At 46.7% G+C, this 23,406-nt stretch overlaps 1 protein-coding gene across 10 annotated transcripts in view; it reads left to right on the top strand.

Annotated features, from left to right (window-relative positions):
- Positions 1-13,417, top strand: part of rerea (arginine-glutamic acid dipeptide (RE) repeats a) — a 173,137-nt gene extending 159,720 nt beyond the window's left edge. For 5 of the 10 annotated variants that reach the window (XM_066691245.1, XM_066691242.1, XM_066691243.1 and 2 more), the window contains 10 exons: positions 82-174; positions 762-961; positions 1,678-1,839; positions 2,199-2,309; positions 3,953-5,448; positions 6,616-6,850; positions 7,240-7,957; positions 8,198-8,335; positions 8,908-9,088; positions 9,718-9,988. In XM_066691245.1, the coding sequence (XP_066547342.1) occupies positions 82-174; positions 762-961; positions 1,678-1,839; positions 2,199-2,309; positions 3,953-5,448; positions 6,616-6,850; positions 7,240-7,957; positions 8,198-8,335; positions 8,908-9,088; positions 9,718-9,781 (3,398 nt within the window). In that variant the 3' untranslated portion in view covers positions 9,782-9,988. Of the gene's footprint in view, positions 1-81; positions 175-761; positions 962-1,677; positions 1,840-2,198; positions 2,310-3,952; positions 5,449-6,615; positions 6,851-7,239; positions 7,958-8,197; positions 8,336-8,907; positions 9,089-9,717; positions 9,989-10,600 lie in introns of those variants that run through there. The other 5 variants (XM_066691248.1, XM_066691250.1, XM_066691247.1 and 2 more) reach the window with 3 other exon arrangements.
- Positions 13,418-23,406: the final 9,989 nt, after the last annotated feature.

The following is a 23,406-nucleotide window of genomic DNA, read 5'->3' as shown; positions in this document are numbered from 1 at the left end:
CTATAGCAATCTCTCTCTCTCTCTCTCTCTCTCTCTCTCTCTCTCTCTCTCTCTCTCTCTCTCTCTCTGTCCTCCCCCCAGTGGATCTCAGCTCTGCCAGTGAGGATGACTTTGACAGCGAAGACAGTGAACAGGAGCTGAAAGGATACGCCTGCCGTCACTGTTTCACAACCAGTGAGTGTCGTCTTTGTTTTTGTTTTTTTGTTTTTTGTTTTTTTGCTCTCAACTACCTTTAAATAATTGGGGGACTAAGTGGTGAAAACGTCCCGATAGGTACTTCCAGTGTACTCGTGCTGACAGTGATACTCGTTGAGGTTCGAATTGAAATTCCACTCATCTCTGCATCCCCGGCCTTCCCTCTGCGGTTAGAGGATTGAGGATCATTCCTTTGTCAGACAGATGGAACTCGGAATATTCAAATGCTAATTCAATTAACTCTGGCAGCTTTTAATTTAATTTTGCCTCCACTCCTTTGATGGGTGTATGTATCCTAATAGGATATCCATCTGGTCTTCAGCACCCTCTTTAAAGTGATTCCTAACCCTGTGGCTTAGAGCTATAACCGTGGCCCTTCCTGTGGCCCTCCCCTTGAACAGTTTTGGGGTTTTAAGATTGATTTCAGGTGAGTCTAAGGATGGGATTAAGGAACCCTAAAACAAAGTAGCAATAAGGTTGTAAACTCTAGCAGTGTGCAGTTTGTGGGTCTAAGTGGGCCAGGCAGTACACAGCTGTGTCTTAGCTGTCAAGAACTATCGTTTCAGCTTCCAAGGACTGGCACCACGGAGGGAGGGAGAACATCTTGCTGTGCACAGACTGCCGGATCCACTTCAAGAAGTACGGGGAGCTGCCACCCATCGAGAAGCCAGTCGACCCTCCGCCTTTTATGTTCAAACCAGTAAAAGAGGAAGATGACGCTCTCAGCGGCAAACATAGCATGAGGACGAGACGGAACCGGGGCTCGGTAAGCGCCGACTACTCGCTCACCTGCTTGCTTGTTTGTTTTGTTTGTTTGTTGGTTGTCTTTCTCTACTCTTACACCCCCATGCCACGCCTTCACACATCTGGTTCTTAAACCACAGATCCGCTCTTTCAGTCTTGACTGACGGCCTGCACACAATGAGTTTCATTAGCTCTGCTTTAGTCATTAATCTAAACAGCTGCTTAAATTACTAAGAAACAGGTGTAACCAGCATTCGTCAGTACTGCATTACTGTCCTGCAATTCTCTGATGCATTGCACAACCGCATTAATTTTTTGCATATTATTATTATAATTATTGTCTGCTTGATCACATTGCCTTCACTGAAAAGCCAGTACAGTGTGTTAGTATCCGCTGACTGCAGCTCTAGTGAAGAACATGCCTGCAGATTGCTTCAGGTTGACAGCAACGTCCTGCACAGCCCAGCGGGGGGGACATCACTAGTGAATCTGTAGACTTTGCGAATGTCATAGTGTGGGTGTGTGAGAGACCCAGCCTCAAGCCCTTACTCTTCTAAATGTATCCCAGTAGCCGAGTCCTGTTACTGACCCTCTTCCTCTGCCGTCTCACGTTTGGTAAAGTGCTCTGGTGAAAAGTGCTAAAAACAGCAAAATGGTAAAACAAATTGAGCGATTATGAGCACGTTAGGTTTTTATTTTATTTTTTTATATGAGGGTTTGTTTTTGCCCCCATGTCAGATGTCTACACTGCGCAGTGGTCGTAAGAAGCAGACAGCCAGCCCGGATGGCAGAGCCTCGCCCACCAATGAAGACCTGCGGTCCAGCGGGCGCACCTCCCCTAGCGCTGCCAGCACCTCCAGCACGGACAGCAAGACGGACTCCATGAAGAAGCCCAGCAAGGTACTGTTGTCATTTTGGGGGACGGCCTGTTGAACACTGTAGACGACTGTCACGTGGTTGCCTTGTTTTCAAGCATAGTCATGTGGAAGAAGGGGATACTTTGACGGTCAAGTTTTCATTTATATAGGTAGACATCCATCCATTTGAAAACCTCTTAATAAGCCTGCACACTCTGGATCCTGATTAACTGGGCAAAACCAAGTTGCAGCTTCCAACAGTGGCTTGGTTTTGTTTTTTATTTTTTATTTTATTTGAAAGCTTGCATGTGGGGGAAAAACTGAATGTGTGCCAGAATGACATTAATGGCTTTTGTTTTTTCCCCTTCATCTTCTATGTGTTCCTTTCTTTTCTCAAAGCAGATCAAAGAGGAGGTGCCGTCTCCACTGAAGAGTGCCAAACGACAGCGGGAGAAGGCCGCCTCGGACACGGAGGAGCCCGACCGGTCGACTGCAAAGAAATCGAAAACTCAGGTGAGGGGAGCAGGAGGAGAGGCGTTCCCAGGCCTGCGGTGCGCGCACATATGGCAGGGTGGCTGAGATGCTGTTGCGGTGTGGAGACACCACCGTGGTGGCTCTGAAACCGAGCTGCCATCTGGTTCGTCAAAATTGAAACCGATGCATTTTACAGAGCAGATTTAATTTAGGCCTCTGTGTGCTCTGAGTCCTGTGAAATTTAATTGACTAAAGCAATGAAAAGCAAGAAAGAAACTTGGGGGGAGGGGGGGGTAATGGTTTCCTTCTGGTTCATAAAAATTAACACAGAGGCAGGTGTTGATGCACCGATCCCCACCCGGCCCTTCTCTTCATTACTCCATCATGTTGGACCTAATCTGCTCTGGCAGAAGAGTTTAAAACCAGTCGAGACGAGAGCAAGCTACAAAACCTACAGCTCATGTTCTGAACCTTGTTTATTTCATTTAGTTTTCATATAAATGAACGTACCCATATATATACACTCTACCGTTCAAAAGTTTGGGGTCACTTAGAAATGTCCTTGTTTTCGAAAGAAAATATATTTTTTTGTCCATTAAAATCACATCAAATTGACCAGAAATAGTGTAGACATTGTTAATGTTGTAAATGACTATTGTAGCTGGAAACGGCTGATTTGTGATGGAATATCTACATTGGCGTACAGAGGCCCATTATGCAGTGATGTTAGCACAGCTGAAAACTGTTGTGCTGATTAAATAAGCAATAAAACTGGCCTTCTTTAGACTAGTTGAGTATCTGGAGCATCAGCAATTGTGGGTTTGATTTTACAGGCTCAAAATGGCCAGAAACAAAGAACTTTCTTCTGAAACTCGTCAGTCTATTCTTGTTCTGAGAAATGAAGGCTATTCCATGCGAGAAATTGCCAAGGAAGGCTGTCACTCCATTTTGCAATGCCATACCATACCCTGTGGACAGCGCTTGATTGGAGCCAATTTTCTCCTACAACAGGACAGTGACCCAAAGCACAGCTCCAAACTATGTAAGAACTATTTAGGGTCAGCAGTCAGCTGGTATTCTGTCTATGGAGTGGCCAGCACAGTCACCGGATCTCAAAAATACTGAGCTGTTGTGGGAGCAGCTTGACCGTATGGTACGTAAGAAGTGCCCATCAAGCCAATTCAACTTGAGGGAGGTGCTTCAGGAAGCATGGGGTGAAATCTCTTCAGATTACCTCAACAAATTGACAACTAGGGTGCCAAAGGTCTGCAAGGCTGTAATTGCTGCAAATTGAGGATTCTTTGACGAAAGCAAAGTTTGAAGGACACAATTATTATTTCAATTAAAAAAATCATTATTTCTAACCTTGTCAATGACTATATTTCCTATTCATTTTGCTATATTTCCTTTTCAAACTCATGTCATGTATGTTTTCATGGAAAACAAGGACATTTCTAAGTGACCCCAAACTTTTGAATGGTAGTGTGTGTGTGTGTGTGTGTGTGTGTGTGTGTGTGTGTATATATATATATATATATATATATATATATATATACCATTCAAAGGTTTGGTAGTATATATGAGGGACACAAAATGTGTTTTTGAGCAAAACATGAATTGATCCCTGGCAGCGCCCGCCACTGTTGTCTGCTCACGCTGCTCCCTGTCGTGCGTCTCCTCAGGAGCTGAGTCGGCCGGACTCCCCCTCAGAGGGCGAGGGTGAGGGCGAGAGCTCGGACAGCCGCAGCGTGAACGACGAGGGCAGCAGCGACCCCAAAGACATTGACCAGGACAACCGCAGCTCATCGCCCAGCATCCCCAGCCCGCGGGACAATGAGAGCGACTCGGACTCGTCTGCCCAGCAGCAGGTGTTGCAGGCCCAGCACCCTCCTGTCATCCAGACCCAGGCCGGGCCGCTGCAGACCCCTGCGCCTCAGGCCTCCCCCGGGCAGCTGCCCACTTCCATGCCCCCAGTGGCCTGTGCTTCCTCACTGCCCCCGCAGGTCTCCCCCCCCATCCCCCAGACCTCCTTGGTCTCCCAACAGCAGCAGCCTCCCCCACAGCCCCAGCCCCAGCCCTCGCCGCTGTCCCTCATCCAGCCCGGGCCTCCTCTACACCCCCAGAGGCTGCCCTCCCCCCACTCGCCCCTGCAGGGGCTCACTCAGGCTCAGCCCCCGTCTCAGGCGCCCCCCCCACCCCCGCAGCCTTCCCTCCACCCCCAGATGCAGCCCCTGCCTCTGCAGCACCCTCTGCAGGCCGCACAGCCCCACCTGCCACACCAGCTGCCTCCTCAGCCCTTTTCTCTGGCCTCGTCGTCTCAGTCTCAGGTTCCTCTTCCTCCTCCTCCTCCTCCTCCTCCCCCCCCACCTCTCCCCAGCCAGCCTCTGACTCCAGGCCTCTCTCAGCAGCAGTTGCCCCACACTCCCCCATCCCAAACACAGCCTCCCTTGCAGGGACCACCGCAGCCCCAGCCCCCCAGGGAGCAGCCTCTACCTCCTGCCCCAATGGCCATGCCTCACATCAAGCCCCCACCCACCACACCCATCCCACAGATGCCCAACCCGCCGTCACACAAGCACCCCCCGCACCTCGCCCCGCCCCTCCCGTTCCCCCAGATGCCCTCCAACCTCCCGCCCCCCCCGGCACTCAAACCCCTCAGCTCGCTGTCCACCCACCACCCCCCCTCAGCGCACCCGCCCCCCCTCCAGCTCATGCCACAGAACCAACAGCTGCAGCTGCCCCCTGCCCAGCCGCCCGTGCTCACGCAGTCCCAGAGCCTCCCTGCCTCCGCCGGACACCCCCCACCCCCAGCCCCACCGCCGCCTCCCCCCTCCTCTTCCTCCTCACACTCCTCCCTGCCCTCCCAGCCGCCCTTCCCTCCACATCCCTTCATTCCCGGTGGATCCCCTGTCCTGCCACCATCCTCCTCCTCCTCCGCCTCCTCTTCCTCCTCCACTGCCCTGTCCGGCCTGCAGCCTCCCTCGGCATCCATCTCCACCCCCCTGCCTCCCTCGGTCAGCGCCTCCTGCCCCGGACCCTCTGGGGTGCCCCCCATCCAGATCAAGGAGGAGCCTCTGGACGAGACCGAAGAGCCAGAGAGCCCCCCCCCACCCCAGAGGAGCCCCTCCCCCGAGCCCACGGTGGTCAACACGCCCAGCCACGCCAGCCAGTCGGCCAGGTACGCGACGCCTGCACTCACTCACTGCCAGTCTTGTTCATCACTTTCCTTTGGTAATATATTATTTTGTATTAGTTTTGTTTGTAGTTTCAGTGCAGACACACCAGAGCATGTAACTCTGGCTTATTGATGGGTTATGATTATTGTTTTCAGCAGAACACAATTATAGTGCATATCAGAAAATGTAAATTGGGGAAGAACAATTAGACCAGATTCAAGGGTAAAGCTTGTCAGCTTCACTCGCACACAAGACTGAGAGCAAGGGGATTGAATTGTGCACTGAAGTTTTGATTGGCTTCTGTATTTCTGATTTCAGCACTCGGCTAATTTTGGCTATCACAACTGCTATTTAAGGGTAGATCAATTGTGGTATTCTTTCAGAGAATAGCTTCAAAATTTTTGTCTGTTGTGCTTCGGTCTCTGAAGGGCCTTCGAGGCTAGCCATGAATAACAAAGATCTCCTTACTGCACAGTGGAGACGTGTATTTTGCAGGCAGCAGTAATACATAAATACAAATATGCATCTAACGTTTTAATGCGTTGGTGAACCTCTGTAATAACTGATTCGTCCCAATAGCTTATGTTTGCTTGTTAGTTGTTGTTTTGTTTGTTTACTGTGCCATATTACAAATTAAATGAATCACTAATATTGTTAAAATCCCAGTTCAGAACTGTGGAAGGTTACAGAAAAGAAAAGGGCAGAGGGAGAGAGCCAGTGACACTTCTGTGCTCTGTACTGAAGCTGTCGGTCTCCCATCAGTACGCTGTGCCTGTCTGTCAAAACTGCAGTGCAGTTGTAGGGAGAGCAATTGGATCTCTGAGGACCTTCACTGACCCCCAGAGGTTGTTCTGAGTGATGGTATCGGTTACCTTTTGGGTTGGCAAGGTGTCCGTTTCCCTGCAAATTTGCAATTCAAAATCCCAGGAAGAGATCTCGGCCTGTATTGTCTTCCCAGGGTGCCAGCTCAAGGCGGACATACAGTACGAGGCAACTTGGAACACCGACTGCGGTTGATATTTCAGTTCAGGGCAGCTTGAGATTACAACTCGTCCTCATGAAATGTGCAGAGGTCTTAGATGCAGCATCTTCAATTTTTTTTGTATTTTTTTTTTTTTTTTGTATTGTTCTTCATGCGTTTGATTGGTTGAATCTCGTTTTTGTCTCAGGTTCTACAAACACTTGGACCGGGGCTACAACTCCTGTGCCCGGACAGACTTCTACTTCACTCCCCTGGCTGCTTCCAAGCTGGCCAAAAAGAGAGAGGAGGCCCTGGAGAAGGCCAAGAGGGAGGCGGAGCAGAAGGCCCGAGAGGAGAAGGAGAAAGAGCGGGAGAAGGAGAAGGAGAGGGAGAGGGAACGAGAGCGGGAGAGGGAGGCCGAGCGAGTGGCGGTATGTTTCAGGGTTTGTTTGGATTTATTCTTTACTCCCACCCCCACCCCCACCCCCAGAACTTGGTATGCCATATTTTACACACCTGCCATTAGTGCTTCATCTGAAGGAGGGATTTATATTGATCAACTCTACATTATGGTACATCCCGCTAAAGGGTGAAAATGCACACTGATGCTCCAAAAACACAAAACAGTGCTCACCACACATTAACCTGTTCTTCTCTTATAGTGTATATTCAGGTACATTTATTTGAGACCCTGCATCTGAAAAAACTGATTATTGTTAGTGTTTGATGGCAATATTATACCAGTCCAACCCTTTGCACCTCTGTAGTCCAGTGTGTGGCACCTGTCCTTAGACCGACTGTGTTTTTCTGTCACCCCCTCTCCCCCCAACAGAAAGCCTCCAGCTCGTCCCACGAGGGCCGGATGGATCCCCAGATGGCGGGGCCGGCCCACATGCGGCCGTCCTTCGAGCCGCCACCCACCACCATCGCGGCGGTGCCCCCCTACATCGGGCCGGACACACCGGCGCTGCGCACGCTCAGCGAGTACGCCCGGCCGCACGTCATGTCGCCCACCAACCGCAACCACCCCTTCTTCGTGTCGCTCAACCCCGCCGACCCCCTGTTGGCCTATCACATGCCTGGCCTGTACAATGCTGACCCCGGCATGCGCGAGCGGGAGCTGCGTGAGCGGGAGATCCGTGAGCGCGAGATCCGAGAGCGTGAGCTGCGCGAGAGGATGAAGCCCGGGTTCGAAGTCAAGCCGCCCGAGCTGGACAGTCTGCATCCCGCCGCCAACCCCATGGAGCACTTCGCCCGGCACGGGGCCATCACGCTGCCCCCCATGGCCGGACCCCACCCCTTTGCCTCCTTCCATCCCGGCCTCAACCCCCTGGAGAGGGAGAGACTGGCGCTGGCCGGGCCCCAGCTGCGGCCGGAGATGAGCTACCCCGACAGGCTGACCGCAGAGCGACTCCACGCGGAGCGCATGGCTTCAGTGGCCAACGACCCCATCGCCCGGCTGCAGATGTTCAATGTCACGCCGCACCACCACCAGCACTCCCACATCCACTCACACCTACACCTGCATCAGCAAGACCCCCTGCACCAAGGTGAGGCGACTGCTGCTGCTCACAGGAGAGGGGGATGAGGAGGAGTGAAGGGGGAGATGGGGAAGAAAAGAGGGATGGAATGGGGGGACAGAGGGCCTGGGGTGGGTGGATCACCATAAGCCTGTGTCTGAGCTTTGAATTTCCTGCTGTTTCCACTCGTTCTCTTGTTTTTCGGCACAATGTAAACTACTGCACATTTTTCTTCTCTCTTCACTGACCGTGCGATGGTGTGCATACCAGGGTCTGGTGCCCACCCTCTGGACCCGCTGGCAGCCGGACCCCACCTGGCCCGATTCCCCTACCCACCCGGCACCATCCCCAATCCGCTGCTGGGACAGCCCCCCCACGAGCATGAGATGCTGCGACATCCTGTGTTCGGTAAGGTCCCTCCCCGAGAGCATGCTGATAAGACCTCGCACACGGGCGGCGCCTCCTTCAGCTTTCCACAGCCGTGTGATCTTATCAGCCTCAAAGGCTCCTGCAGTTGTAGCTTGTGTAGTTGAACAGTCTGATCTTTTAATGCATTTGACGTTTGCATGCAAGACCTTATCTGCACTTGCAGGATTTTTTTTGTATTTTTGTCTTCAGGCTGCATTTTCATATGAAATGTTGTACGTGATTCTATTAGTCGGTCTAATATAACATGGCTGCTGTTACTAATATCCCTGCAACTCGTACGCTTGTCTCATGCTTGAAAGATTATAATTTGTTACGGTTTTCTTTTCTTTTCACGTTGCACAGTGTGCACATCATTCACACAGTCAAGCATTTAACATTGTTTACAGACTCTTTACATGCATCGACAATTTATCTTAGGTGACTTTGTGACCAGTCGCACCGTGTGGAGACCACGCGGTGTGGAGGTGTGTCACGGAAGATGCTTTTTAAGGCCTTGCGTGTAGAGAGTGAGGGCAGTGGAGTGAAGCACTTTGTTGGTGTGTGTTTCACAGGCACTCCGTACCCCCGAGACCTGCAGGGAGCGCTGCCTCCCCCCATGTCGGCCGCTCACCAACTGCAAGCCATGCATGCCCAGTCTGCGGAGCTGCAGAGGTTGGCCATGGAGCAGCAGTGGCTGCACGGGCATCACCACATGCACGGGGGCCCCCTGCCTGGCCAGGAGGATTATTATAGGTGAGTCTGAACACTGGGCTGCAGCAGCCCAGTAATGGCAGCATCGAGAAGGGGCAGGGTGGGAGCGTCATCTATGCAGAGAATGGAGATCATTGCCGTGGAGTGATTTTATCTACCGCCCTGCGTTTTCAGCCACTGCCATCCTCAGGGTCAGCCACAGCTCAATTGCACAGACATTTGTTTTTTTAACACACAGGTAAAACCCACTTAGTACCCTGTACAACGCTGACTAGTAAGAACACTGTTCCCCTGGAGAGAAATATAAAGAACAATAAATAAACAATAAAGGGAAAAAAATATTCATAATGCGAGTGAAGAGCCAAGAGCCGGGCCCTAGCTTTCTTTACAATTGCTCAAACAATAAGAACCCCATATTTCATCCAATCAGCACTTTCCTACCTCCTTGAGTGTAATTTTTCTCATCACATGGTCTAGAGTCACACTGTAAGAAATAAAGTGCTGCAGGGTTGATAAAGTAAGACATTTGTGATGTTTGGGGGGTGGGGGTGTATTCCAGGCTTCGCCAACCAGCAGCTATGGGACTAAGCGGGCAGACCTAAGTAGAGTGGGGAGACTTGGACATCGTCAAGATGTGCCCACTTTAAAAAGACTTTCACTTTTCCCTGTAGGAGATTGAGTCTGGAGACAAGAGGCTGCAAGACAGCCTGCAAGCGAGAGAGCAAGAACAAGTGAAAGCGTTAGAGAACTTAGTGTTTTATTGCTGACTGTGATTATATGTTTGTTGCCTCTCACTTTCTTATTTTAGTATTTTTCTGTGAGACGGATTCTCCTAAATGATTTATTAAGCAGTCTCACTCCCTTAATGTTGACATTCTTGTGTTTTAAATATTAATGTTATATTGTAATGATTTTATAAATAAATATTTTTTTTTACCTATACTGTAGCCCTCATTTATCATTCATGAGTAAGAAATAACTGTCAGGCACCTCCATGACATCGGGGCTGAAATGACCCTGTTTTGTGCGCTCTTCCACTGGAACGCACCGAAGTGCTATACAGACTATAACTATATAATTTGTAAATGATGTCCTAAGCCTTTTACAAATTTGCGTATTTACAGTTTTCTGTACCAGATTTCTTTATTGGACCTTTGTGATATTTGGCAGCTGTAGATGTCATACTCTTACCCCCATCCACATGAAACTCTGTACATGAGCCTGGCCCCTAACCACCACATGCCTGTACCCCAACGCCGAGCGACAGGGAAGGACCAGTGTGTCTCTAGAGATACAAAAGACCGCTACGCAGAAGTCTTAATGTTTTTGCCTTGCTGGGGTTCTAAGGCAGTCGGGCGCTGGGTGTCAGTCAAATGAATTTCGCTCATCAGCGTTCGTCCTTACAATCCTGATCACAATCAATCCCCCACTTTGGGATATGGAGTGTCTGTGTCCCCTGTGTTTTAGCTGCCTGCCCATGTTGTAAAATGCCTGGAAAGAAGCACGGTCAAGAATGTGGTTTTAATTTAATCTAAAACTCTTTTATTCTTGCAGCCGTCTGAAGAAAGAGAGTGACAAACAGCTGTGATCTCTGGACTGACATGAAGGCAGGCAGATATAAAGGACTTGAGAGGATCTGTAAAGCCAGTCCAGTGTGAGGAAGGAACTCCAGTCATTGTCCTAGGAACAATTTCAATTAAAAAGAAAAAAAAAATATATATATATATATATATTCACAGAATATCTTCTGAGGATTTTTTTTTTTTTTCCTGTTTCTGGAAGTTTATTTTTATTTTTTTTTATTTTGAAAGAAATGGACTTTATTTCATATATTACATTTGTTGAGTAGAGACTAATTTTTTCCTCAAGACTGGTTGTTACTCCCTGCATGATGTATTCAGAGAACTTTCCTGCAGTTTTTGTAGGTGCTAGATAACGAGTCACTTTGTCACTGTGCTTAACGAGAAAAGAAAAAAAATGCAGTTAGGCAGTATATCCTAAATCTTTAAGTGCTATCTGAAATTCAATCGTTATTTTAATACATTGTAGGAAGTTTTCATAATTTTAAAGAACGCTCAAATCTGCAGCATGGCTTTTTTTTGTCTGTAAATAAAAAAATATATATATTATTATTATTATTATTATTATTAGGTGTGGATTCCTAACCAGGGTGTTAGACCTCCAATATTATTGTTCTAAAGCATTATCCCTTTGTTTGAAAGGGGAACATGACGGCATTATTTTAGCAGGAAATTCAGTTTGTGAGGTTGTCAGTATGCATTCAAAGAGTTGCAGGGATAACGGTACATTTATATCCGAGTCAACACAGCTCTCTGTAATGTATTTTTTTAAATGTTTTTTCTTTACTTTTTTGTTTCCTGTCATCCTTGAAGACTTGATAATGCCTTGCAGTCAACAATGCAGACAGCCATCTGTGGGACATGTCACTTAAATTACTTGTATTATTTTCCAGAAAACAAAAAACGAAATTCCCCGCATATTTTCATGGTGAGAATGCGGTTTCTATCCCTCTCTCTACACACACACAAACGCACACATCTATTTAAACATTTTAGCATTGTGTGTGTAAATTGAAACAGCTTTTAAATGGTAGTGTTTCTCTGCCGCTGAGCATTGCTACTGTCAAGAACATGAGTGTGCAAGAGGGTGCCTGTGAGAGGGACTGTGTGCCCGTGCGTGAATGTTTGTGTCTGTGCGACTGCGAGCGCGTGTGTGATTGAGAGAGAGAGAGGCTGACAAGATTGTCAGCAGAGATTAATTGCACTGAGAGGCCACATGAGCCGTGTGTCGCGTGTTTTTATGAAGTGGTTTATTATACAGTTCTGTGGTTTATACACAGTACTTAGAACACAATTGGGTTCACAACAATTATGAAAAACTACAACAAAAACTAAATAAATGCACTTTGAAAATGTTCTGTAATTTGATATTTTTCCTTTGATTAAATTCCCAGTACCAAAGTCGTAAAGATGAAATCCATCATAAAAACATTTTGAATTAAATAAAACTGCAGGTTTTTCTTGAAGATTTAGGAATAACGAATCCTTTATATGTCACACAAGCTACAGTCTGTTTTGTATGTGGAAAGTTTGGAGGGAGAAGGATAGGGGAACATAAAATGAAAACTCCACATCTCTTCACAGAGCCAATACCATACAGCTAGACTTTATATCGGTCACTTACATTCTCAGTCATAGTGTTTCCTTATGTATTGTATAATTCTTTAGATTAAAGAACCGCAGGCTACCGAAAAGCATTCTGGGTGCAGAAATACATGCTTTTCTTACTGGGCAATATAGGTATATATTTTTTAACCCCTCTTTATCAGTTCACAAGTTATTTTCTCTATCATATCTGTCTAGGTACCTTTTTCACTGTGATTCAAATGCAATTGATAACACTGAGTGCAGGGGGGTTGGGCTGCGGTACTGGCTGCGACGGGCTGAATTTGAACCGAGGGCGCAGACAGGAAGCCGGATGGGTCTTGATGCGTCTGTATTTAGTGACCTGCACGTCTCAGGAGGTGCAGCTGTTACTTGCTCTTGGTTTGTGAATCGAGGGCTGTATATTCGCCATTGTAGACTGTTATATTATATGCGATGTTCACTGTCATATGACTTATGTCAGACCATGTAAAAGAAAATCGTTTGTAGTTGCCTTTTTTATTTTTATTTTTCCTTCTTACGTTTTCTTTTTCTTTGTTTGTTGCTTTGTTCTTTCTGTCCTGTCCCCCCTTCTCTCCCCTCCACATTACTTTCTCTGCATTTCATTGCATTTCATCAGATCTCATTGTTATCCAAAGGAAATGTGATCGGGTACAGATTTGACAGATCTTGAAAGTGGGCTACAGGTGTCAGACTGAACACTAGGTTGTTGAGGCATAGGTGCAAGAGATTCATGCCCAGTTTTGTGTTTTCATTGTTGCATCCCTCCCCATCCCCTCCATGGGCTATATGGGGAAGCTGTGGGTGAATTTATCTGTATCCTAAATCTTCTCTGGCCATTTCCCAGTCACTTGTGTGTCAGCCACCCTTGATCAGCAGCAGTTCAATTTTTTTTTGTTTGTTTTTGCTTTAGTGTATCAAACCTATGATGTTAAGTGTTGTCAATGGGTTAGCTTCTTGTTTCAGAGCGGCAATAGCAGAATGTAAATTCTGACTGCTAAATTTATATATACCGGTATCTTGAAGCTTATTGTATATATTAGTAGTTTGCCATGGGATAACACAATGTAAACAAAAGTAGAATTGAATAAGAAAAATTGTGAGTCCTGTGTTTTCTCCATTTGAGTATTTTGTAATTTTTTTGAAAAACTTGTGGAATTAAAATAAACTAAGTTACACCACAGCACATCTGACTTTTTTGTTTACTTTTTTCTCACCATTTCAGAGCAGTAGACCTCAAGAGTCACATGCAAAGATGTAAAGAATAACTATAAATGTTTATAATCTAAGACCTTAATTTTTATTTCATCGTATTTTTATCTACTTTAACTCAAATCTTTCTTCACGTCTCACACTGCGTTGATGAAGCAGTACTTCAGTGGGGGTAACTGTAAGGTTTGGTTGGAAAATGACATGTGTTGAATTGAACCCGGATCTAAAAGACAGCATTCCAGCCAGCCTACTGTCTATGAAAACCATACCAACGAAAAGCCCCGGCCGGGTTCAGTCCATTAAAAAATAAAACACTTGCTTGCTTTGTGGCTCCCCATCTCGCTGAGCCGCTTTCTCTCCCCTCTGGTGTGGTTTTGTCCACTGTTTGAAAATTCTACACAACTCTAGACTTCTCTAGTGCCAAGCTAGCATCCTTGGCAGTGCAACACATTTAATAATCTCCACTTTCAATTTGATTTACAATTCAATGGTCCAAAGCATTTGTTTTTAATTTGTATTTCTATGTAACCCCCTGTTCAAGCCAGGCTCAGGCCCTGTTCAATACACTGCTCAAAAAAATTAACACGTAAACATCACAGTATAAAACTAAGTTGATTAAACTTCAGGGATATCAATCTGTCCAGCTAGGAAGCCTAAGCGATTGTGAATCAATGTCACCTGTTTAGGTGCAAATGAAAGTGACAACGGGTGCACTGGAGAGGCAACAGCAAGACAACCCCAAGAAAGGGAATGGATCTGCAGGATGTGGCCACAGACAATTGCTCTCTCCTTATCCTTCCTGACTGGTTCTTCTCAGTTTTGCGTTTTGCTAGTGTCCTTGTCACTACTGGTAGCATGAGGTGGTACCTGCAGCCCATTCAGGTTGCACAGGCAGTCCAGCTCCTCCAGGATGGCACATCCATACGTGCCATCGCAAGAAGTTTTGTTGTGTCTCCCAGTACAGTCTCAAGAGCATGGAGGAGATAAAAAGAGACGGGCTGTTACACGAGGAGACCTGGACAGGGCCGTAGAAGGGCATCAACTCAGCAGCAGGACCGGTTTGGTGGTGGGTCAGTGATGGTCTGGGGAGGCTATGTGCTAGCCAACGGTACCCTGACTGCTGTTAGGTACCGGGATGAAATCCTCAGACCCATCGTCAGACCTTACGCTGGTGCAGTGGGCCCTGGGTTCCTCCTGGTGCAGGACAATGCCCGGCCTCATGTGGCCAGTGTGTGTAGGCAGTTCCTGGATGACAAAGGCATTGATGCCATTGACTGGCCCTCACGTTCCCCAGACCTGAATCCAACCGAGATCCTTTGGGACGTTATGTATCGGTGCATCCGACGCCGCCAAGTAGCGCCACAGACTGTCCAGGAGTTCACTGATGACCTGATCCAGGTCTGGGAGGAGATCCCCCAGGACACCATCCGCCATCTCATCAGGAGCATGCCCAGACGTTGTCCGGTGCATACAGGCCCGTGGGGGCCATACACACTACTGAGCCACATTATGAGCTGCCGTGATGAAATTCAGCAAGTGCATGTGATTTAAATTGTGTACTTTGGCAATAGAAGTTAAGGTGTAAGCAGCGCAAAAGCATTCACTATCTAAACCCAATGTAAATAGCCTACTAAACAAATGTGTATATATTTATAATGTGTGTGTGTATAAATGTATTGTTTTATTAATCCAGAACCTGTTGGGTTGGATTTGTTGTTGTTGGGGGACGGAAAAAGGTGTGGCACAGCAGTATTGTGATGTTGGGGGTGGGCTTCAGCTGTCCGTGTGCGAGTGAGTGGCTCAGGAGGCGGCTGTGGATTGCCAGGCCGGGAAACGGGCGTCTTTGAAAGGCTGTGGGCGGCTGCAGGACAGGACGAGATGGAGGTTTGTCTGTCCGGGAAACGAGCGTTTTTGGCCTGACTGGAAAGGACCGAGAGGATTACAGAGTTCTCAAGAAAAGTTGACAGAGAAAAGAAAAATAGCAGGCTGTAAGTACATTAAGTTTATTTAAAAAAGTTCGAGAAGTTTATTTTTCAGCAAACACAATTTTGGTTGAGGCGACCTGTGTGCACTGTGGTGAAGTGGGGTCGCATGGACGGGTGCAGAAAACAGCGCTGAGGAAACATCTGGCCTCCCCTGGAGTCCTCCATCACATGCTGTAACATAACTACTGCTAATAGGAGTTCAAATCCTTTTTTAATTCATTATCTTCATTATATATGACTTGACATTTGGCTTTATTAAAGTCTGCAATGAGAAGTGTTTGTAGCTTTATTTTCAATTGGCAAAATGTGCATGATTTATATTTAAACTGCCTGTAAATGGATGCAAATAATCAACCTTTGTAATGTAATAAGCGTGCACAGTCATGAATGTGCAGTTCTCCAAGAAGCAGGATTCCAGGGGAGGCAAAATATGTCACAACACCTGTCTGCATTGCTGGTCTGTTGTCAGATTTGTACCCCACACGCTGTAACCTTTCTGTGTGTAGCTGATGTAAGCTTTTTCCTCCTGTTCTTGTAGTGGTCTGGTCAGATTATTTCAGTTGTTAAATGTGTGTGTGAGAGAGAGACATTTTTGGGGGGAAAAGTCCAGACACAGCACAGCTGAAGAGCAGTGTTGGAGGAGTTTGCAGCCCCTGGATGGTGAATCGGTGCGCACTTACATCCCCCCCCAAACACACACACATTTTTTTGCAAGATGTCCTTAGCCAGGGGCGACCAGCTTTACACAAGAGCCACCTCCAAGTATTACGAAGTGCAGTAATACAGTCAGTACAGAATACAATCAGCAGATATCCCAGTACAATGAGCTAACCATTGCAGTGCTAACAATGTGTAAGTGTGTAAGTAGGCAGTTTAATAAGAGCAGAACACTGGTTAGATATTAATCAGGTCTTTATTTTTCCCAATGTGCATCCTGTTGTTCCTGGCTGGGATGCGGTTCATTCAGGGGTTTTTTCGCGGACAAAAAACCTTGAATGAGTAACAATTTTAGGATGTCATCATTGCATTGCTTGCCCTTCCCACCAGCACAAACGCACGGTGCACAAATACGATAACGGTGCTCTCGATTTCCAGTACGGAGTTCAAGCCACTGTAGTTGCCCTTCATCTGCCAGGCAGGAAGTCTGGTGGCTCAATAGTACCATCGCCTAAAGTGGCACCATTTGGGGTGGAGGGTTGGGGGGCTATTGTTATTGGCGTGCATCCAGCAGCTGGGCTCACGCGCCGAGGCCTTCGACAGACGCCCTGCTGTGTCCAGCCCAGTGCTGTCTCGAGACGACTTCTTTCCTCAAGAAGAGAAGGACAATTTGGATTCCCCCGTTCCCTACAAGATGGCATATTCACCAGCCAGCCTCACAGTAAGGGCTGCTTCACTCTTCAAGGCACGTTATCGGGGGGTGAATTGTGCGATGGCTTTGGACTCTGGAGAGGAGCGGCTTTCCTCTTTTTCTCTGAACATGCGATGCAGCATCACGGTGGCCTTAGATGTGTTCTGATGATCGCTGTCATTCGGATATGGGGCTGAGATACCCTTCTGTACTTCAGCTTCAAATGCCTGTCCTCCGTATTCAAAGTGTGTGTGATTTAGTACTAGGCGCTCTCTCTGTCTGGGAATCGGTGCCCTTGTGGTAAATGTATTTATTCAAAGGTGCCCTGGTTCAGGGTTTTACACCCCATTATTAGCCTATATCAACTTGGCCTTTTTGTTTTCTCCACTTAAGGAGGGAGATCAGTAAAGTCTTCTGTCTATTTGTCTGTTTTTCTGCAGCGTTCTGTGAAAAGTCAGCTTAATCCTAACGAGAGTTACAGAGCCAGCTTTGAAGTGACAGGAACAGAGGAGATGAGAGGCAGCGGCGAGGCGTCACATTTGTATGATAGAGTGGTGCAGATCGGGATGTCTCAAATGCTGAGTTTGTAAAGAAGCTGTCAGGGTGGGTTGGTTAATGCTCACCCCAAAGGAAAAAGAAAAAAAAAGTATTATATTGTACAGGTTGCTGCGTTAATTTCCCCCTGTATCGTATCACTATGCAGTTCAAAAGCTTTTCAGACTTTTCAGGTATTTTAACTAAAATAATAGTTCTGTTACGTTTTGATCCTGGCCAGGCTCAGGGGTAGAGCCCCAGAAAACAGGCTTTCGTCAGGGTTAGATTTGTTCTTCTACTGGGTTAATGGAGTCGTGTGGGTTTTTAGGGGCCTAGTTTGAGATTTTGGTGTTGGCTGATGCCGGGTCCATGCTGCAGGTACTGACGTAATGCAATGGGTTATAGTTGGCCAGACACAGCTCTGCAGTGAACTCTGTTACTCGGTGTAATACCTTTTGCTTTAACTCTGATATACAGGCCGCCTGCATCTGGGCCCTCCCGATATACACTCACCTAAAGGATTATTAGGAACACCTGTTCAATTTCTCATTAATGCAATTATCTAACCAACCAATCACATGGCAGTTGCTTCAATGTATTTAGGGGTGTGGTCCTGGTCAAGACAATCTCCTGAACTCCAAACTGAATGTCTGAATGGGAAAGAAAGGTGATTTAAGCAATTTTGAGCGTGGAATGGTTGTTGGTGCCAGACGGGCCGGTCTGAGTATTTCACAATCTGCTCAGTTACTGGGATTTTCACGCACAACCATTTCTAGGGTTTACAAAGAATGGTGTGAAAAGGGAAAAACATCCAGTATGCGGCAGTCCTGTGGCCTTGTTGATGCTAGAGGTCAGAGGAGAATGGGCCGACTGATTCAAGCTGATAGAAGAGCAACTTTGACTGAAATAACCACTCGTTACAACCGAGGTATGCAGCAAAGCATTTGTGAAGCCACAACACGTACAACCTTGAGGCGGATGGGCTCCACAGCAGAAGACCCCACCGGGTACCAAGAGGCTACAATTTGCACAAGCTCACCAAAATTGGACAGTTGAAGACTGGAAAAATGTTGCCTGGTCTGATGAGTCTTGATTTCTGTTGAGACATTCAGATGGTAGAGTCAGAATTTGGCGTAAACAGAATGAGAACATGGATCCATCATGCCTTGTTACCACTGTGCAGGCTGGTGGTGGTGGTGTAATGGTGTGGGGGATGTTTTCTTGGCACACTTTAGGCCCCTTAGTGCCAATTGGGCATCGTTTAAATGCCACGGCCTACCTGAGCATTGTTTCTGACCATGTCCATCCCTTTATGACCACCATGTACCCATCCTCTGATGGCTACTTCCAGCAGGATAATGCACCATGTCACAAAGGTCGAATCATTTCAAATTGGTTTCTTGAACATGACAATTTGTTCACTGTACAAAACTGGCCCCCACAGTCACCAGATCTCAACCCAATAGAGCATCTTTGGGATGTGGTGGAACGGGAGCTTCGTGCCCTGGATGTGCATCCCACAAATCTCCATCAACTGCAAGATGCTATCCTATCAATATGGGCCAACATTTCTAAAGAATGCTTTCAGCACCTTGTTGAATCAATGCCACGTAGAATTAAGGCAGTTCTGAAGGCGAAAGGGGGTCAAACACAGTATTAGTATAGTGTTCCTAATAATCCTTTAGGTGAGTGTATATTCATTATGAGGAACTCCTTGTGCAGTGAGTGACATTACATCTTTGAGAAATGAAATACAAAAGCCCTGAGTTTGCAATTAAGCAAGGCCTTGCACTGCTGAGCCCTCTAATTTGGGCAGCACATCCAGGTCTATGAATAAAGTCCAGTGTTTTGAGTGAACGAAACAACTGGATTATGATGCATTTGTGAAAAGGGTCTCTTCAAATAAGAGCTGGCCCTTAATGAGCGAGTGCTGTGGCACTCCGTGGCGGTTTAAAGTGGTTGTAGCGTAGCGATCGAGAGAAGGGTGAGATACTGTGTTCCCAGTGGAATGTGGGATAGATTCAAAAAGGCAATCTGTCATGTCTGAAGCTTTTCTATTTTTATTTTTTTAATCTTCCATTCAGAGTCTTTGAAGGATTCGATATAGCATTTCAGAGCAGGTTGTTATTGAGCGTTTGATCTTGGCTCTTGCCTAATGACAGGCGTTAGACAGGAGCATCTCTCCCTGTGATGTTTTGATGAGAAACATCAACACAAACCTTCTGGTGCAATAATAACTTCTTTCATTTCCCCTCTCTCTCTTCCTCTCTCCTCTCTCTATCTCTGTCATGCGTGAAATAGAAAATGTGACTGAAAAATTACAATTAAGCCATCTGGGCCAATTTTGAACTGCTTAGGCTGTGCTTTAAAAACAAAACCACCAGACCAGTCTGCACTAGGAAGGCCAGTAAATAATTTATAGGTGTCCCTTTCCTGTACTGTGTGGTGGTTGTTTGAGTTTTTTTCCCCTCCCTCCAGTTTCATTGTCATTTTACCCCCACCGCCACTCTTAACTTCACTGGATAGGTCAGGCTTCCCATTCCCACATAATTCAAGCTACACATTCCTGACATGTATGTTTGGTGGTGGGTGAGTGTAGGGTGCTAGCGCGTGGGGTGGGGGGTGATAGCTTAGGTGTCTGTGATGTGCAGAAGGTGTATCTGTATCTCTCTCTCGCTCACCACAGTTGAGTGTCAAGCAGCCCCCCCTGCAGTCTTATTTGTGCTCTTGCCGTTTGTGTCAGTGAGAGGGAATTGGATGCCACTTACAGATCTCAAGAGCTATGCAGTGCATGCTTCAGAACAAAAGCTTTTTATATATATATTTTTTTTAACTGGGATTACATTGCATAGAAACCACAGGAAGCTTTAGAAGCCAACACCTTGGGAACGTGTGGCATATGGAGTGCCAATATGTAGAGCATGCGGAAAGGCTAGAACCTGCTGGCGGAGGGAAGTGAAATGTGGCCAACTCTGGTCTTATTTCAGCCATTATCAATGTGACACGCTCATTATTATAGACTGATAGCGGAGATGAACTGAACTTTGGAATTATGTTTGAGCTTCAGACTCGAGTTGCATGTTGGCATAGGTTCAGATTTTCCAAGGCACTTCAGATTTCCATTAGTGTGTGGGTTTTGTTGCTACTGAGTTACCCCAAGACTGCAGAGGTTAAGTCTGCAGAGTTAACCACTGGGTTTAGCTTCAGAGCTTTGTTGAGCTTTGTGCTGGCTCAACTTGGTCTTCTGGCTCCTGTTATGGCTTGATTTTCACAGCCCTCATCCCAGCTCACACCAAGGACTGACACTCCTGGTCTAACCCACAGTATCTTCCCACCTACCTCCCCCTCAACTCCAAATCCACATTTTCAAACAGCCTGGTTGTCTTTAAGACCACCCAGTCATTCAGAGTGACCTTTAGTTCAAATCGCCACTTATTTTGACGAGAGTGTGCTATTTTCCACAGGTTAAAAACGGGGGCAACGGCCACAGTGCTTTAGAATGAACATCGATCTGATTTTTTTTGATGATGAACAAAAAAAAAAAAGGGAGGTGACTCCATTACAGCACAGGCCCGGCAGATGTCTACAGCGTCTGTGCGATGACTCGGACGCACCAACACGAGTGCAAGTTGCTACAACAGAAATGGAGGCTGACACCTCTGCATGTGAAAACCCGATTACAGGCCCTTGGGAGAGGAGTGGGGGGGAGGGGTTTCCAGGCCCCTGTATTATTTTCACCTGCCCAAGTTTTATTGCACCCTCCGCAGAGAAGCGCTGCCTGGCTTCACACTTCGCCTGAGACTTAGTAAGATAAATGGGCCCTGGAGGAGCTGGAGAAAAAGACAATCCATACCCGTCTTGGAAATTGGACAATCCATCCACACAAAGCTATCTATCACGGGCCAGTCATTATGAACAAGGTCAGGGGCTGTTCTCCGCTCATGTGGCGCTCCCAGCACCACTCAGCTCACTCCAGGAGGGCGGCTTCATTTAAATCCTCCTGCAGTTTATTAAGAGCAAAGACAATTAATGACATTCAGGTGTCCGTCCGATAAAATAGCTGTGGTTTAGTAAAGTAGCTCTGTTAGCCAGTCCAGCAGGACCACTGCAGTCTCTTGCATCTGTAATGTCGCGATTCTTCATTGTCATCGTCAGTCGTTTTCCTCTTTGTCCTCCTCTTCTTCTTGTCTCTCGTGTGTAATCAGTCTTCCAGCAGAGCACTGGCGAGCAGAGAATGGGGTGCGGTGTGGTGACGGGAGCCTGGAGGACGCTGGACACAGGTAGGTGACAGGCCGGGCAGTAATGCACGTGGAGAGACGGCCCTCACTGTGCCACGCTCGGCACACCGAACTGCCCTGACACAGGGAGGTGTTGACGGACACGGTGTTGATGTGTGCCGTGCTCCACTGAGCAATCCTGCGGATCCGATGTGAAAGCTCTCGCATGTGTCAAAACTGCAGCTTCCAGACAACCTGCGACCCTGTTTTCTTTCCCCCACCCCTCCCCCACACACAAACATCCTCCGAAATGCCTGTTTTTGCAGCACAATTCCATCCCATCGCCGTCAGACAGACAGAGATGGAGAGAGAGAGACTACCTGCATGTCTGAAGAGATTGGCTCTGCGTGTTGTGTGTGCGTGTCCTCTCGGAGCAGTCACTCTGAAGATCAACAACGTCAGGCAGGATTTATGTGCTGAGACCAGTTTCAGTATGAAGCCCTTATTTTATTGTTTATCCTCCAAAAGTCAGATCGATGTCCATTCCAAAGCACTGTGGCCGTTGCTCCTGTTTTTATCCTGTGGAAAATAGCACACTCTATTTGAAATAAAGGTCACACTGAATGGCTGGGTGGTCTTAAAGGCAACTAGGCTGTTTGAAAATGTGAATTTGGAGTTGAGGGACAGGGAGCCGGTGTGAAGATGTTTGAGTTAGACCAGGGCTGTCAGACTAGAGTCCTGGACTGTTTTTTGTTCCAGCGTGTTTCTTGGCTTATTAATTGGTCTAATGAAGCGATTAACAGGATGAACTGACCACTTCTCTCCAGACTCTGACATGTTCTGTGGGGACAATCCACATATTTTATTATCTGAAAACATAACGTATTAAAATCTTTAAAAAGTCAATAATTAAATTTAAATGAGTAACTGAGGATTCCTGTTGGAACTAAAAGAAGACGACATTTGCCCCTCCAGAACCAGAGCCTGACACCCCTGGATTAGACCGTGGTGGTGGTCAGACTGGGTCCAGGTATATGTACTCAAGGTCATTTCGTAGTTTTCCATTTTGGGTCTGTGACTTGTGTTGTGGAGTATGAGCAGAATTCCCGCAATGAAGGGAAGCCATTACGGTTAACGTCATTTATTTGTATCGCTGTTATAATTTGTTCTGGATATTTCTCCTTGGCTTCAACCGAGAGTGGACGTAGCTCCACTGAGTCATGGTTTAAAATTTCCTCCTCTGCTCTGACACTTCAGGATGGGAAAAAAAAAAATCTTTGAAGAAACATACGCTGAAAGCACATTTATAAATGTTTAAAAAAAATGTCGGCAAACATCGAACATCGTAGCCCTGAACGTGTGGGTGTTATTCAGTGTTAACAGCTTCAGTGAACTTTTAATGTTTCATTCGATTTGTTTTTCCTGTTGATACTGTACGCCCAGCTTTCTCCGTCAGTGTTTGAGAATAAACAACAGCAGCAACAACGAATATCATTATACTTTCTAATGTGTTCTCCTTGATCTTGATCTGATCTTCCCAATTTGCCTTGTTTTGTCATGAATTATTCTGTACAGCTTTTGTTTGTCTTTATTTATTGTAAACAGTGCCCTTCCCAAAGCAGTGGTTTGAAAAACACTAAAACAATTTTAGCCATGCTTTGCGTTGCTGGAGACCTCTGTGGACTGGGCTGTCATGCTGCGAATGCCTTTGCTCAAGTTAAAGAGATATCAGTCAGTACCTAATATTTTATTTGAACAATCGCTTTGTAGTGCACTTGAGGGGGTTTTGTGTGGGTTGCTTTAATGGCTGTTTTTCCTGCCCTGTCACAGTCTCTTGTATGATTTGTGGTGTGATAGCTGCAGTTTTAATGTTCTTTGC

Source organism: Amia ocellicauda, chromosome 18 (genome assembly GCF_036373705.1).
Source record: "Amia ocellicauda isolate fAmiCal2 chromosome 18, fAmiCal2.hap1, whole genome shotgun sequence".
NCBI classification, from domain to species: Eukaryota; Metazoa; Chordata; class Actinopteri; order Amiiformes; family Amiidae; genus Amia; species Amia ocellicauda.
Note: the sequence above shows the minus strand (reverse complement) of the source record. Positions and strands in the feature narration are given on the sequence as shown.